Source organism: Macaca mulatta, chromosome 5 (genome assembly GCF_049350105.2).
Source record: "Macaca mulatta isolate MMU2019108-1 chromosome 5, T2T-MMU8v2.0, whole genome shotgun sequence".
Lineage (NCBI taxonomy): Eukaryota > Metazoa > Chordata > Mammalia > Primates > Cercopithecidae > Macaca > Macaca mulatta.
Genome location: NC_133410.1, coordinates 103,611,206 through 103,627,659, shown reverse-complemented (window position 1 = coordinate 103,627,659; position 16,454 = coordinate 103,611,206). Strand labels below are relative to the sequence as shown.

General features: G+C 33.7%; 1 protein-coding gene across 3 annotated transcripts in view; it reads right to left on the bottom strand.

Annotated features, from left to right (window-relative positions):
- Positions 1-16,454, bottom strand: part of SMARCAD1 (SWI/SNF-related, matrix-associated actin-dependent regulator of chromatin, subfamily a, containing DEAD/H box 1) — an 83,969-nt gene that overhangs the window by 13,975 nt on the left and 53,540 nt on the right. For all 3 annotated transcript variants that reach the window (XM_015138805.3, XM_015138806.3, XM_015138808.3), the window contains exons 10-15: positions 11,867-12,066; positions 6,002-6,092; positions 3,079-3,178; positions 1,986-2,045; positions 1,813-1,888; positions 285-420 (exon numbers count right to left, since the gene is read on the bottom strand). In XM_015138805.3, coding sequence (XP_014994291.1) covers positions 285-420; positions 1,813-1,888; positions 1,986-2,045; positions 3,079-3,178; positions 6,002-6,092; positions 11,867-12,066 — 663 coding nt within the window. The remainder of the gene's footprint in view (positions 1-284; positions 421-1,812; positions 1,889-1,985; positions 2,046-3,078; positions 3,179-6,001; positions 6,093-11,866; positions 12,067-16,454) is intronic.

Sequence of the window (16,454 nt, the reverse complement as noted above, 5' to 3'; positions counted from 1 at the left end):
GATTATTTATAAAGTTCAACATATAGAACAGGTAAATTATGACCTAAGAATTTTTTTTCAGTTTTTAAAGGATTGTTAAAAAACAAAATCAAAGAATATGTGACAGAGGCCATCTAGTCTATAAAGTGTGAAATATTTATTATCTTCCCTTTTACAGAAAAAACTTGCTAACACAGAATACTACATAATTACGTAATACATATTCTGCTAATAAAGAATACTACATATATTATGTAATCTAAAATTTTATGGTAATTTGGAAAACTTTACAAACATTCTCTTACATTAATTGTCATAAGGTGCTGGTAGCGAATGGAGCCCATATTCTTCAGCATATGGCCCTCATCAAAAATTGCATAATTAAGTTTCAGTCGTCGAAACAGACTACGGTCATCAGAACTGCTGATCGCACAGTTATATCTGTCACCAAAAGAAAAAACATCTCTAAAGTTATACTTTTAAGAGCTTGGAGTCTAGTGAGATTTAATGTCTTATAAAATCATTTTTTATTCACGCATTTCTAACAGCCAGTACTTAAAGCACAGCACTAGACACGGTGATACTCAAATAAATACTGATGTATTTGTATTTAATAATTATTGATGTACATTGTAACCAAGTTATGAAAGCTGCAATACATAACTGAAAAAAAATATTAAAAGGCCGGGAGCAGTGGCTCAGGCCTGTAATCCCAGCACTTTGGGAGGCTGAGGTGGGTGGATCACGAGGTCAGGAGAATGAGACCATCCGGGCTAATATGATAAAACCCCATCTCTACTAAAAATATAAAAAATTAGCTAGGCATGGTGGTGGGTGCCTGTAGTCCCAGCTACTCGGGAGTCTGAGGCAGGAGAATGGCGTGAACCTGGGAGGCGGAAGTTGCAGTGAGCTGAGATCATGCCACTGCACTCTACCCTGGGTGACAGAGCAAGACTCGGTCTCAAAAAAAGAAAAAAAAAAAAAAAAAAAAAAGAAAATGTTAATGTTACAATCGGACAACTTCTACATACCTGGGAGGAGGTCAATTTGGGTATAATTTATAAGTAATCTGCTCCACGAAGTGTTATACTTTAATAAACACGAAAAAGAACATGAAGCTAAAACATGTTTCTCTTTAAAACCTAATAATATTTTATTAAACTAGCAGAGTAGATCCAATAAATAATAGTTAATAGCTAGCAGCTTGAGACTACATATGGAGCCTGTTTTATTAAGAAAAAACAAAATTCTGTATGAATTTTTTAAGGACAGACTCCTATACAAGAAGCCAGTAGTGAGAAATAATAACTACAGTTAAAATAGAACTATAAATAAATCAAATCATAAATGGGACACAAGAGCATTAAGTTCTGTGCAAGATATTTACATCAAACAATTATTACCAAGTAGTAGTCAACTTATCCAAGGTTTTATTTTTCATTTTTATTTCTGCCCTAACTCAAATTTTTCACTGAGAACATGAATTTCATTGTGTTTATTATTGATACTTATTTGTAAGTTAAAAATATAAATAATTTTGGTGGGATATCTCAAATTTTACGCTTACTGAGCGTAATATTAAGCTTACTGAGAAACTACTACTACAAGACGACTTTTTTCAGTAAGTAGGCAAAACCTTTTTATAGTTACCATTAATGAGGTGATGTACTACAAAAGCTTCGTATACCAGTGTTACACCTCAACATAAGTCACTCTATTACTTTTGTATTACAGTTAACAGCATAAACTTTCCTACACAGTACTACTACAATTTCTTTTTTAAATTTGGGAGCTGCATAAATATCCACCCTCCCCAAATTTCTCAATACTTACGTGGTCACAATTACATTGTAATCTTCATATCTACTATGAATGTTAAATCTAATTTGTTTACGTTCTTCTTGAGAACCTAGAGTTTAAAAACAATGAACACATTTTGACTGTATTTATTGTGCTGTACTTTATTTTTAATTTCCAAAGTTAAAAGCAGAATGACATATTCTTACCATAGTAACAGAGCACCTTCAAAGTAGGGCACCATAAATTAACTTCCCTTAACCAGTTATCTATGGAACAGAAGAAATATTATTTGCATCTGCTACAACAGGATATGTTCACACGGTTAAATGAACACTAAACTTTGACAAGTGCTACTTAGAAATTAGTCTTTTATAAAATGCAAATACTGGCTGGGCAAGGTGGCTCACGCTTGTAATCCCAACACTTTGGGAAGCTGAGGTGGGTGGATCACCTGAGGTCAGGAGTTTGAGACTAGCCTGGCCAACATGGTGAAACCCCAACTCCACCAAAATACAAAATTAGCCAGGCATGGTGGTGGGCGCCTGTAATCCCAGCTACTTGGGAGGCTGAGGCACGAGAATCCGGGAGGCAGAGGTTGCAGTGAGCCAAGATTGTGCCACTACACTCCAGCCTGGGTGACAGAGCGAGACTGTCTTAAAAAAATAAATAAAAATTAAAAATTAAAATATAAATACCATGATGATTGCTTTTATCACAGACCCTTTACAATATTACTCCTTATGAAACTTATGTAAAATGATCTTGAAGTTTTGTGAGGTATCAAAATGAAGGGTAGAGGACCAAATATATTTACAGTTGATTATTAAACTCCAATTTAAAGAGAAGGGGTTTTGTTACATTCACATGTGCAAATATTCTCTAACTTCTGCATCCAACAAATTGAGAAAGAATGGAACAGTTATATGAGTAGGAATTACATACCTTCATCCAATAAATGTTTAATTTTACATTTACAAGTGCCCATTTTCTCTTAGTCATTTTAAAAAGTAACTAAAAGTATTATGAAACCAATATAAATGGCACTTGGTCTATAATTTAAAACTGACTTACATTTGAGTTATTTTCTTTTTAAAAGACTGCCAATATAATCAAACATATATATAAACAAAGCAGAAAAGTATAAGGAGACCATAAAATTAATATTCATCTCTACAAACTTTTGTTTCAGTCACGCAACTGAAACCACAGCACCCCTCCGACACACACCTTTACACACACTCTCTTCTACCTATATGAAACATGATAACGTTAAATACAGTTGTCTCCAGTATTACAAACCTATAGTTGAAGCTGGAACAACGATCAAATGAGGACCATTATTACCCTCCTGATAGAGGTATGCCAGAAATGCAATGGCTTGAATAGTTTTTCCTAGGCCCTAAAAAGTTTAAAAGACAATATATAAAATTTTAAAACAAACAAAAAATAAATACATAAAAATACAAAAGAAAAAGCAATACTTCTATGCTGTATTGACTTGATTTCCCATAATGCAACTCTAAAGGAATTTCTACTACGTTCTTAGTTCTCAAATGACAGAATTGATCATAATCTCCAAATGAGGCTATAACTTACTTTACTGAGCAGGATGGACAGATCTTCATTGCTAGTTCATATACAATACACATTAATATGGAAGACTTTTTGCATTGCAAGGAAAGCATATAATTTTGGTTATTGCTTATACACACTGAATGTTTAATATCCACTGAATGGTTTGAGGGCAATGTCCCATGACTAAATGGAGGAAACATATGCCTAATCTATCCCCGCAATTCTACCCTTAAGAATATAATTATGAGATATGAGAGCTAATGTCGGCAAAAGGACTTGGGTAGAATGTTCATAGTTTTATCGTAATAGCCAAACACTGGAAATAACCAAAACAGGTTGGGTGCCGTGGTGCGTGCCTGTAATCCCAGAACTTGGGGAGGCTGAGGAGGGTGGATCACTTGAGCCCAGGAGTTCAAGACAAGCCTGGGCAACATGGCAAGACTCCATCTCTACAAAAATTACAAAATTAGCCAGGCATGGTGGTGAATGTCTGTGACCCCAGATACTCGGGAGTACTGAGGTGGATGGATTGCCTAAGCTCAAGAGGTCGAGGCTGCAGTGAGCTGAGAGCGCGCCACTGCACTCCAGCCTGGGCGACAGAGCAAGTCCCTGCCTAAAAAGAAAGAAGAAAGAAAGAAAGAACAAAAGAAAAGAAAAGAAAAAAGAAAAGAAATAACCTAAATACCCATATCCAACAGAAGAAGATCAACAAATTGCAGTGTATTTATACCATGGACTACCATCCCACATGGCAATTAAAAAAAAACAAAAACAAAAACAAACAAACTACCGATACACGTAAGAACATAGATGGACCTCAGTAACATTATGTTGCACCAAATGAACCAAAAACAAATAGTATACAGTATACTGCATATACTGTATAACCAGAAAAAATTCCATGGCAATAGGTATAAGAATAGTGGTAGCAGCAACAACTGGAAAAAAGCATGAGAAACTTTCTGGGATGATGGAAAAGTTGCTCTGGGTAGTTAGTCACATGGGTGTACATATATGTAAAAAGTAACTAAACTGTACATTTGTATATTTTACTGCAACTAAATTAGACATCATTAAAATACCGGTTTTAAAAAGCTACTTAGGAGATACAGCTCCTCAGGGGAACTGAATGCTACCCAACTGTTGTGGACTGAATTATGTCTACCTCCTTGCCACTGACAGACAATACATATGTTGAAGTCATAACCCCCAATGTCACTGTATTTAGAGATAGGGCTTTTCAGGGGGAAATTAAGGCTAAATGAGTTCATAAGTGTGGGGCCTGAACCCAATATGACTGTCCTTGTAAGAAGAAATACCAGGCATGTGTATATACACAGAAAGAACCACATAAGGACAGAGTAAGAAAGTGGCTGTCTTCAAGTCAAAGAGAGGACTCAGGAGAAATCCAAGCTACCAATAAATACATTGATCTTGGACTGTCCATCTCCAGGATTGTGAAGAACAAATTTCTGTTGTTTAAGCCACTCAGTCTGTGGTATTTTGTTATGGCAATGCTAGCTGACTAAGCCATCAACTTATAAATATTGTGTTGCGCTTTGCAGGTTACAAAAATAGTTTCACATAATATATACCTCATTTTATAGTAAATGCAATCTTATGATAAAAACTATCTATATTTTATTATTAGTTTTGAGATTAGGTCAATTGGCAAGGATCAGATAGCTCCTGAAAGGCAAAGTTGGGGACCCCAAACCCAGGTCTGATTTCCAAGTGCAGTCACACAGCTGAAATGCTATATATTCTGTAATTTCTGTAATTATTTTGAAATCCTGTGTATATTATTCACTTTTCTATTAGATAAACAGTTATCTTTGTTTCAATGACAGTATGAAATATGTATGGGAAAATATCTTACAATGCTACAGATTACTTTTCTAGAGGCTAAACAGGGAACAAATATCATTATCTGTGTTAATTTTTATTTTAGGAATCCAACACATAGTGTAACATTTTCTTTGCTGAACATCTTAAACATATACTTCAAAAATGTATGGCTGAAGGAATAGAGATGTTAGATTAAAGGTCAAGTTTCCACATGACAACACCTGGACTACTGGCTATAACAAACTTAGTGAGCTTAGCTTTAAGGAAATGTGATTTGAGAAAGAACAGAGACCCGGAGAGACCACTAAGAAAAATAAAACAGCTGATATGATGTCGCTGATATATATGTGGATTTATTCATTGACAAGGACAGGGATCTAAGTTAAAATTTTAAAGGCAGCTGTAGAAAAAGCACATATATTACACATATGTATGTGCATACACATGTACATACACAACATCTGCAGAAGGTAGTATCTAGAAAAGAAGACACCAAACTAGTTCTTGTTAAAGTGGTGGAATTATAGGTGACTTTGATTTTGATTTTTTAATTTGTATTTTTATGTTTGTAACATGTATTTACTAATTTGATCATCAGAAAGACAATAAATCTATCTTCATCTTGGGGAGGAGTTAGGAGGGTAGAACTATATCAAAAACAAAGATGAGATAAAACATAAGATACTGAGGTGGCAGGAGTTAACTACAGTAGCAAGAAAAAATTTCTTGTTTAAATGACAGCAAGAATACCTTTTAATGACATTTTGAACAACAAATCCTAGAAATAAAGTACACTTACCATTTCATCTGCCAAAATGCCATTAAGTCCATGTTTATGTACCAATGCCAGCCAATTCAAACCAACCTTCTGATAGGGCTTGAGTGACAAACTGGTAAAGAGAGAGTTACCAAATATTACACATTTATATTTCTATTAGTTTTCTATTAGTTATTACAACGCACATAAAAACTAAAATGCCTAGGTCTAATCTTACCTTTTAACTGTTAGACGCAATGTAAACCTACTTAAAAAAATGAACCCAAGACATAAATGATTTTTCAGATCTTCCCAAACTTTACTCTCTATTCTTATTTATTTCTTCTGGCAAGAAAAATCAAGCATTTCCATATTTGGTCATAATACAGTACCTCCAAATTAATTCCATAAATGATTAGAATATTAAGTATGATAATATATTACTAAGCTAGTATTTACACTAGAAAATTGAATTGTGTTGATTTGATTTTTAGCACATTAAAAAACTTAAAAGTATTAGACAAAAAAAAAATAAACATAATTTGCTACTTTGGCCAGGTAGGTTTAATAAACACTTTCTGAATGTGTGCCAATCACTCCTAATATCAGTGGTATGTATAATTCTGGAGCACGCATGTATGTGTGTATTATGTGCATACTATGTACAAATGTACACAGCACATGTTTAGCAAAATTATTTGACACTTGCATGCTACTTTCTACTCACTGATGTTCACTGATGTTTTAAGGACAGTGAACATCAGTGAGTAGAAAGTAGCATGCAAGTGTCAAAAACCTTATTTAATTTGGAAACACAAAAACAGACTAATCCCTGAGAATGAATTGTTTGGAAGATAATATGGCAGAGTTATAAGGAATGAAAACAGTGGCTCATGCCCGTAATCCCAGCATTTTGCGAGGCTGTGGTGGGCAGATTGCTTGAGCTCAGGAGTTCGAGATCAGCCTGGGCAACATGACAAAACGCTGTCTCTACCAAAAATACAAAAAAAATTAGTCGGGTGTGGTGATGTATGCTTGTAGTCCCAGCTAATTAGCTACTTAGGAGAGACTGAGGTGGAAGGATCACTTGAGCCTGAGCCCAGGAGGCAGAAGTTATAGTGAACTGAGATCATGCCACTGCACTTCAGCCTGGGTGACAGATCCAGACCCTGTCTCAATTATCAAAAAAACAAAAAAAAAAAGAGAAAGGAATGACAACAATAGTTTGAATGGTTAAAAACTATTAACAGTTACCATTTATTGAACATCTATTATACATAGGCACAGATATCATTTTTCAAACATCACCTCATTTAACCCTTTAAAAATCCCGTAAAGTAGTTACTAAAATCACTTAAACAGATTAAAAAAACTTAATTTGCCTGAGGTTGCATAGCTAGAAAGTGTTAAGGCTAAGGTTTTAAATCAGGATGCCGATCTCACTCCAAAACCTATTCTCATATTCACTAGAACACCTTGCATTAATGCGAAAACATAGGACAAGGCCATGCCTCCCATTCTCCAGCTTGTATCCTGTCCCCTTAATTTCCTCTTGCATATATCCTGTTTGCACACAGGGAAGGGTCTGGACATAGCTATAGTATAATACACTGTTAAAAGATCAAACTCTAAAATCAAGACATAATTAGAACTGAGTGAAGAACAGGTAGTTTGAATGATGTCCACCTTAAATCAGAATCTATGTTTTAACTGTGGGGTATGCAACTTATAAAACATTTCTCATTTAATACAATTAAAAGTATAGGTAGGAGAAAAAGCAGTATTTCGAAGGTCTTTAAATTCTTTTGCTGAATTTTTATAAAAAGTCTTTTGCTTTCCCAATCAATGTAATTTCTATGCTACTACTATAAAAGTATAATAAATATAACATGTTATCATCGATATTTTAATTTCCAGGTCCAAAAGAATTCTTTCCATTATAACGGTGAGAGTAAATGCTAAAACTGGAATATTTACCATATTTCAGACTATGCTATGGGCTTTATATACATTATTATTTCATTTAATCCATATTAAAAATAGGAAATATTAATTATCTGCATTTTACAGATGAGAAGTTCACTGGGGCTCACAGAAGTTAAATAACCTGCTCAAGCTCATGCAGCTAACCAAATCTATATCTTCAATGGTAGTGTCAGTATCCAATCCAGGTGTGATCCAGAGCTCAGCACTTAACCAGTAAATAGCAGAAATGAAAAAATTCTCTTTCATCCTGACCCACCCATCCTACAGTCAACACAACACTGAGTTCTCCATTATTTTAATGCATCCTTCCCAATGCTTTAGTCATCCTATTCACATAAGGCTCACAATTTACGACTAATGAAATTTGATAAGAATACATCACTTATAAATGCAGCCGAGGACACACATGCCATCTCAACATATGACCTATCACAAATGGCCACGAAAAATCTTAATAAACAAAAATTACTGAAATTCTTCATCACCAACATATATTGAGAAAAGAGTCTATTTATAATGAGTCAAAATACTCACTATAACATGAAATTTTAAAAAATGATGAAATCTAAAAAACTACTACATGGATTTTTAAAATTTAAATAAAATTGCTTTATTCAAAATCACAAAGAAATGATGGTAAGGTGTTTTGATCAGGAAATGAAACGGTTTTATTATATTGAAATATGTTATAAAAATATAAAGTATTAATGTATATATATGTTTGCTGTTCTGTTAGATTTGTCTAAATTACAAGTAGCTTTGTTGCTTACTATCATGGAACTGCTGCCAATTCCAGATCCTTTCTCAGCATGTGAAAGGACTAAAGAAAATGTAATTTTGATAGACTCTGAATCCATTTATTATAACATTTAAAAATAGGATACCTATATTCTTTTCTAGTTGATTCTATTATTTAGATGCTATATAATCATACTTCCCATTTATTTCGACGCTTCACAGTTTTCTAAGAATTTTCATGACTGAATATAAATCTGAACCACCAATTTACTGGTAAGAACAAAAGGATTTGCTCAGGTCTTCTGAATAAGTGCTTTCTTCTCAACAGAGTACTAAAATATCTCTAAACTGAAGATTTTTTATCTCTCACTAAGGAAAAAAGTGATTTAAAGATTTTCTGAGATGATGAAAGAAAATGAGGCAACAGGCTATTTTGAAGTTATTGTTTTGTTAGGGGAAAAAACGAACACAATTCCCTCTAGCGTTACTATGATTTCCTCACAGTCTGAAAATTCAACTGGGTTTAAATCTGCCAGAGAAACTAGTTTCAAAATTATTTTTAAAGGTGAGAAAGGCATAAAATAGAAATAACAGGAGTACATATGATGTGCTAAATTTGAGTTTAAAATAAAGAAATACAGAGCTAGAGAGACTTGTTTAAAGTAGTTCATAGAAAACAGGTTAGGGATGCTGTCCAACCAAAAGTTTACGTCCTGTAAGTATGACATGGCTGCTGCAAATACTACCACAACATGTTCGTACTGACAGAAAAATGTTCAAACTAAAACATTTACATCCTACTACTTTTGAGTTAGTGAAACCACATCTGCAGTGTTAATTTGCATTCGCATCACTGTCAAATGGTCTCAGAGCTCCTGTGTAAGAACAGGGTAGGAACCATGCTCTCAAGTTCAGGATGAACAAGATCAGAAGAACCTTGGCAGATTTAGCTCAAAAGGCAAGACACACATGATTAAATATATTGTATTTTGAACATGTGAAAAATCTTTTTAGTTTAAAGCTGATAAATTATGGATTAATTAACTAGAGTTTTAGAGATGGCTACGTTTATAGTAAGAATAAAACAGGAGAAATACTAAGGATTTTTTTCTTTTCCCTCACTATTTTAAGCAATTTAAATTTTGACATTTTAAAATAAAGATTATGAATGTAATGCTTTTGAAGTACATATGAAAACTTTAACTTTTCCCTACAGAGATTTTATTTTTCACGAGAAATTCTGGAATATCTATATTTCTAAAAGGCAAACTTTCTTTTACAATTCACATAAATTTGCAACAGTCTGTAGCAAAGTAAACTTTGTTATGAAGAATATGTTCTGTTTAGAGAAAAATGCAAGCATGATAGGTTATTCATCAGGGTAGTCTAATATTTTCCCCTGTCCTAATAAATCCTTTACTAAAGCAAGGAAACAACTTTAAATGTGTACATACTAAGCACCCACAATGCCTGGCCAGTACACCAAGTAAAAATTGCTTATGCAACTCTTATCCTGGATGAAGAACAAAAATTAAGATAACAAATTGTAACCCCTAAAAGTGCACTTAAATAAACTCTAAAGAGACTATCTATACAGGTTTTAGAAGTTGTACTTTGGATAAGATCCAACAAGCACTTAAAAAAACCAACTATTTTTCTCATCTATTAAGTATTTCATTTAAAAAATCCTCAGTCTAATGGAGGATAGTTTATTACCTGATCAAACTATTTACAAGTAACAGGACTTTGTGAATGTGGTTTTGAGAGAGAAATTTTTTAAGTGATGCAATAAAGCACTTGATTTTTAAAAATCCAAATTATGATAAAGTAGACTCAACTGGGTAAGTCTTGTAGAGTGAAGAACTCCCCATATCCAATGCTGGAGAACAAGAAGCAGCAGCTCCAACTACACTTTTAGGAGATGAAATTTGCTGATATAGTTCTTTCTATGCAACAGAGAAAAGAGCTTCTTTGTGGGAACTGCATCACGTTTCCCTACATCATCCCATAGCACCCTAGAAGGGCACAGAAAAGATTGTAGCTTACTATTAAAGGCCAGTAATCATCTTGTTTTTTTTTCCATACCTTGATTTTAAATTATTAACCAATGATCAGCAAATATGCTTTGATCATTAACTTAGAAAAATATCAGAAGTAAATAAAATCAGCAACTAAGGCAATTAATTTTAATGAGATCCTACTGCTAATCTTAACTATCAGAAATACTCTGAACAGATGTAACTCATTTTGAAAGTTGTGTAACATTGCAAAGTATGGCTATACCATAATTCATTTCAATTATTCCCTAATTTTAGGAACTCCATTTGTTTCCATGGTTTTGCCACTATAACCATCATACTATTAACAGTTTTATATTATTTTTTTAAAAAGGGAAGTATTCTAAACAGTTCTGAGTCTCCAAATTACTTAAAAATATACAAACTTTTAAAGGAAATTCAACACAATTTCCCCCACCCCAATCCACCAACAACATGCAAAATGTGGGTGATCACAATTACAAAAACCATTTTAATATGTACTGGCCACTAGACGGTATTTTTTTTTTTTTTGCATGAATTCTGGCAAGTATTTTATTGAAAGTAGCAAACTGGGGAAACATGTAGACTTATATGGTCTATTTAATCAAAGTATCTGTCCTTCCTCTTACTAATGTATTTCTACCCCAAAAGGAGATTTAAAAAGCTGGCCTTATCAAAGCATTTAAAACATTTCATCACAGTAAGGGATATCATTTCATTTTATTTATGATTAAAAAGAAAATGGGATAGGAAAGCAATTTTTACGCTGATGCAATTAAGCAGCTGACATTTTTTTAGGACATCAAATTTGTATATAGGAATAGCTAAAACCACTTTTTCATTTTCTGTGATTATATAAACAATTATCTGTTATCAGGCAAAAAAAGACACTGGTCATAGAGCATCATACCATCCCCCCCTTTAATTTATAATGATATGATAGAATAAAATGCCCTACTTGGGGGTGGGGGAAATGAATGAAAAACAGTTCATAGTCCACTTATGTGCCATTACAGAAAATCTGGGGATTCTCTCCTACCACTAGTTGCCATATCACTTTCTAGGCATGATACAGAAATAAGTAAGTTCAGATATTTTATACAATTGAGATAAAATATGAATAAATATATTCAACAAAGATTACCTTTGGTTTAGAATGGAAGGTTGTTCTATGTTCCATCCACCTCCATTTCCAGTAAGCATGGTAACTTGTTTGGTCAATTTATTTGAAATGTCTTCACATTTGTTCATAAGCCTTATAACTACATCTCTTTCTTGGATCAGTGTTTTACAATGCCATATCAAATCTTCTGATAAGCCATTAGTTTTGGACATCTTTGTGAACTATGGCATAAAAAGAAAAATAATTGAATAGTTCAGATCTAGGAAAGAGAAAGGCAATCCTGATTTCTGTATGAGGAAAACAAGCCTGATAATTTAAACCTTTACTTAATGAGCTTATAGTTAACTACTAAGAGAATCTGATTCTTCATGTTTATATTTGCATTGCTACATGTTTCACTTTTATATTCTACTGTCACATATCAAACTCATTATGTTAAAATAAAATACATCTTACCTCAAAAAATGCATAATCCCAAACTCGTTACTTTGACCCTGGCAGCTAATCTCTTATAGGAGAAACGCTAGCAAGTAATTGTTACTATCTCCTGTGAAGGTTTTAAAAACATTTCAAAACCTTAAATTCACTTTTCCCTAATACCAAAGGTAATAGTATCAAATTTAGTCACTGCAAATCTGATCTCTCACCTCTATGTGTCATTTCCTATGACTATTACATATTAAGATTAATCTTCTTAAAAGATATTTTTCCACATCTATCATCAGTGTAGCCCTTCAAGTTTTCAAAACTCCAATTATTTGTCACTTGATATTTTACTTCTAACCAGAGACTATTACATGCAGAGATATTACATGAATCAAAAGTTAACTATGACCAATTCAATAATTAGATAAGGTTTTTAAAAACTAGTTTCAACGTAACACTACAAACAGTTCTCTGTGAACTCACAGAACTTCTTTCAAAACACAGTTGTATTTATTTTTCAAAAGGAGGCACTGAATATTTCATATGTAAAAGCTGTATCAGAATTAGAATTTTTCAGATAGATAGCTGAAAATGTATATCCTAAAAAACATGACAAAAAATATTTTTCGTGGAAAGGATGAGAAAGCCCAAAAGCGATCTGAAATATCTGGGGCAAAAATGAAAATTCCATAAGCCAGAACTAAATACAGGAAACTAAAATAAAACCATCTATTAGGAAAATACCACACATGATTTTTATTCATGTCATCCTATTTAGCGTATTTTTCCAAGTTATAACAAGAATCACATTAACAACTGTAAGTAATCACAGTATTTCTAAGTTGAGTGAAAAGCTCAAGCAATAGTAATTAAGTGCTTTAGGGATATACTAAGATAATTTAATAAAACAGTTTATAAGAATATACATTTTCCATATTTATCCCAGAATAACTTGGAAATATACAAAACATCCAATCTATTCTTAGCACTTCAAAAATGGCACTGTAAAATACTAGGTTTATTTGCACACTACTCTACATTTTCCACAGGGACAACATTCATAATCACAATGTGATCTCCCACTCCCCCTACTTTGTGCTTTTCAGGGGAAAGATCTATACATAAGCAGCAGTATAGATAAGAATCAGTGTCTTAAGGAGGTTCTACCAGAACTTTTAGCTAAAATACTTTTATTTTTCAATGCAACCAAAAATTAGAGGCCAAAAAACCAATCTCATGCTGATTGTAGTATGTGTGTGTAATATATGTATATGTGAGAGAACCCCAACAAATTAATCAGAAAATAAGGAATGAACATACATTATGTGCCATTTAGGTGCTAGGAACTATTAGATACCTTTTATTCAGTAACTCATTAAATCCTCATAACTACCACCAATTGTAGTCTACCAAATCTAGATGAAAAAACTAAGATTCAATTTCTAACATCATAAAGCTGGGTAAGAGAAAAAGTCCATGCTCTTTTCACTGTAACTAGTACCTCCCTAAATAAAATAATTTAAGACCTTAAAAGTTCAAAATAAACTTTTTTTTCTGTAACCAACTACCATTTATTAAGTTCTTCTTTTTTTTTTTTTTTTTTAACAGAAATTACTCTAACTGTTGAATTATCTGGGAGATAGACACAGCCCCTGTCCTTGTGGTCTATGATCGTTGGGAAACACAAGTTAACAATTTCAAGCATAACCACTGGTATAAACAAGGGAAATAACAAAAGTTCATGGGCACTCATCACAAAAAGACTAATAAAATCTAAGACCTAGGAATTCCTTATGGAGTAAGAAGCCAGAAATAATAAAAGAACTGTTTTAATGGAAAGATAAATTCACATGTCAGAACCTAGAGAAGCAACAGACAAGTCTGAACAGGAAGGCAGTAAGGGTATGAATCACGTTGATGAGTTCTAAACTGAACTTACGGGCATCAAAAGGCTACTGAAGGGTTTTAGAGAGTTCCTGTTTAGAAAGAACTCTATGAGAGTAATGTGAAGGAGGTTTGAGAGCAAAAAACTATTAAGGTGGCTTTGAGTTGAGAGACAATAGTGGCCTGTGTTGGACACAGAGAAACTGATAGATTTATGATCTTTATGAGGTAGAATCCATTAAGTGTAGGGAGATGAGTGAAAAGAGTTAAGCCTAACTCCCAGACTTCTGGCTTCAACGCTAACAGATTAGTAGTACCATCTATTGAGATTAAAATTTACCAAGTTGGCAAGGGAAGTCTCTTTCTGGATATATTAAAGTTGGAATAGCTACCAAATTTTGGAGAGAGAGCCAGTGGTTAAATAAAGATCTGTATCTTAGGGAGGAGATATAAGCTGGAGAAAAAGATGCCACACAGGTGACCATCAAAGTCAAAGATGCTGATGAGATTACCTAAGGAAAAGCACATGAAATTCAAGATTAGAAGACTGAGAGCAAAATCCTGAAGAACATCAACATTTAAAAGCGTTTTAAAATAGACAAAGCAAGAAGAAATGTAGGATGTGGTATCAGAGAAGCCAAGGAAGAAATAATTTCAAAAAGGAAAGTGTAAGTTTTAACTGACAAAAAACAATAAACTGGCCAGGTGCGGTGGCTCATCTAATCCCAGCATGTTGGGAGGCCAAGGCAGGAGTATGGTTTGAGCCCAGGATTTCAAGACCACCCTGGCAACATGGCAGAACTCTGTCTCTACCAAAAATACAAAAATTAGCCAGGTGTGGTGGCATGTGCCTGTGGTCCCAGCTACGCAGGAGGCTGAGGTGGGACGATGGCTTGAGCCTGGGAGTCAGAGGCTGCCATGAGCCAAGACGCCACTGCACTCCAGCCTGGGTGATAGAGACCCTGTCTCAAAAACAAACAAACAAACAAACAAACAGACTTACTTAATCTTTCACTGATTATAATGAATTTGTATAAAATACACCACATGGTAAATAATTTCTATAGTATTTCTCATGGACAGTTCTGAGTAATTAAATATGTAGCTAATTCACAGTGGTTATAAATGTGTAATTTTATTCACAATAGTTATGCTTTGAAGATATGTGCCAGAAGCACACGGAGAGGTAAATACTCATCTAATTACATATTCATAATTCAGTAGATATCTAAAGATGTTACTGTATTGCTGAAGGTTAGTGCCTAAGCATAGTATGAGTTTAGTGGTAAGTAACAGCCAATATTTTCTGAGAAACAGATTAAAAGTAAAATGTGAAGATTCCTAACATGTAAGTCACACAATCATTATTACGAAAACCAATGTTAGATTACACTAAGTGAATATATTCAAAATGAAGCTGAAGCACACTGAATCTTTATAAAGCAATTATAGGTCTCATTTCTTTTTCACTTAAAAAAGAACATACTACTATTCTTCAAATATTTTCAAAAGCTTGTTATACAAGAGGTAACTCTGAAAAAATTAGTATATTGTGATCTAATCTTATGATTTTTGTAATATAAAAATTATTTTGTTATAAAATAATCATTATATTATTTTCTGCCACTGAACAGCTTTCTGAAATATAAAATTTCCTTCATAGCTGAAACTTCCTAATATAAAAAAATTACAGCAGACATAAATCACAAATTCACTTAAGTGGTCCCATTTATACATTTAAGTTTGATGTCTTTTTATTTATGAAAAAAATTTTCTTCCTTTTACTTATTTTTTAAGAGCATAAATTAATTATGGTCATTTGGAAGCCACAAGAAAGGGTTAAAAGGTGGGGGTGACCAATCACTATTTTGAGAGCTGGAAAATTAAAGGAAAGAATAAACACTTATTCTGAATTCTGTATACAAACAGCAACATTTAGAGTGGCAGATATAAGGAAGTTCTTTTATAGATAATTCCTAAAGAAGTAGCAATAACAGTATTAAAATATTATTTTTGCAGGCCGGCATGATGGCTCACACCTGTAATCCCAGCGCTTTGGGGGCCAAGGTGGGTGGATCATCTGAGGCTCCAGGAGTTCAAGACCAACACAGTGAAACCCTGCCTCTACTAAAAATACAAAAATTAAGTGGGTGTGGTGGTGCACGACTGTAATCCCAGCTATTCGGGAAGCTGAGGCACAAGAATTTCTTGAACCCGGGAGGCACAGGTTGCAGTGAGCCAAGATCACACCACTGCACTCCAGCCTGAGTGACGGAGTGAGAGACTGTCTCAAAATAAA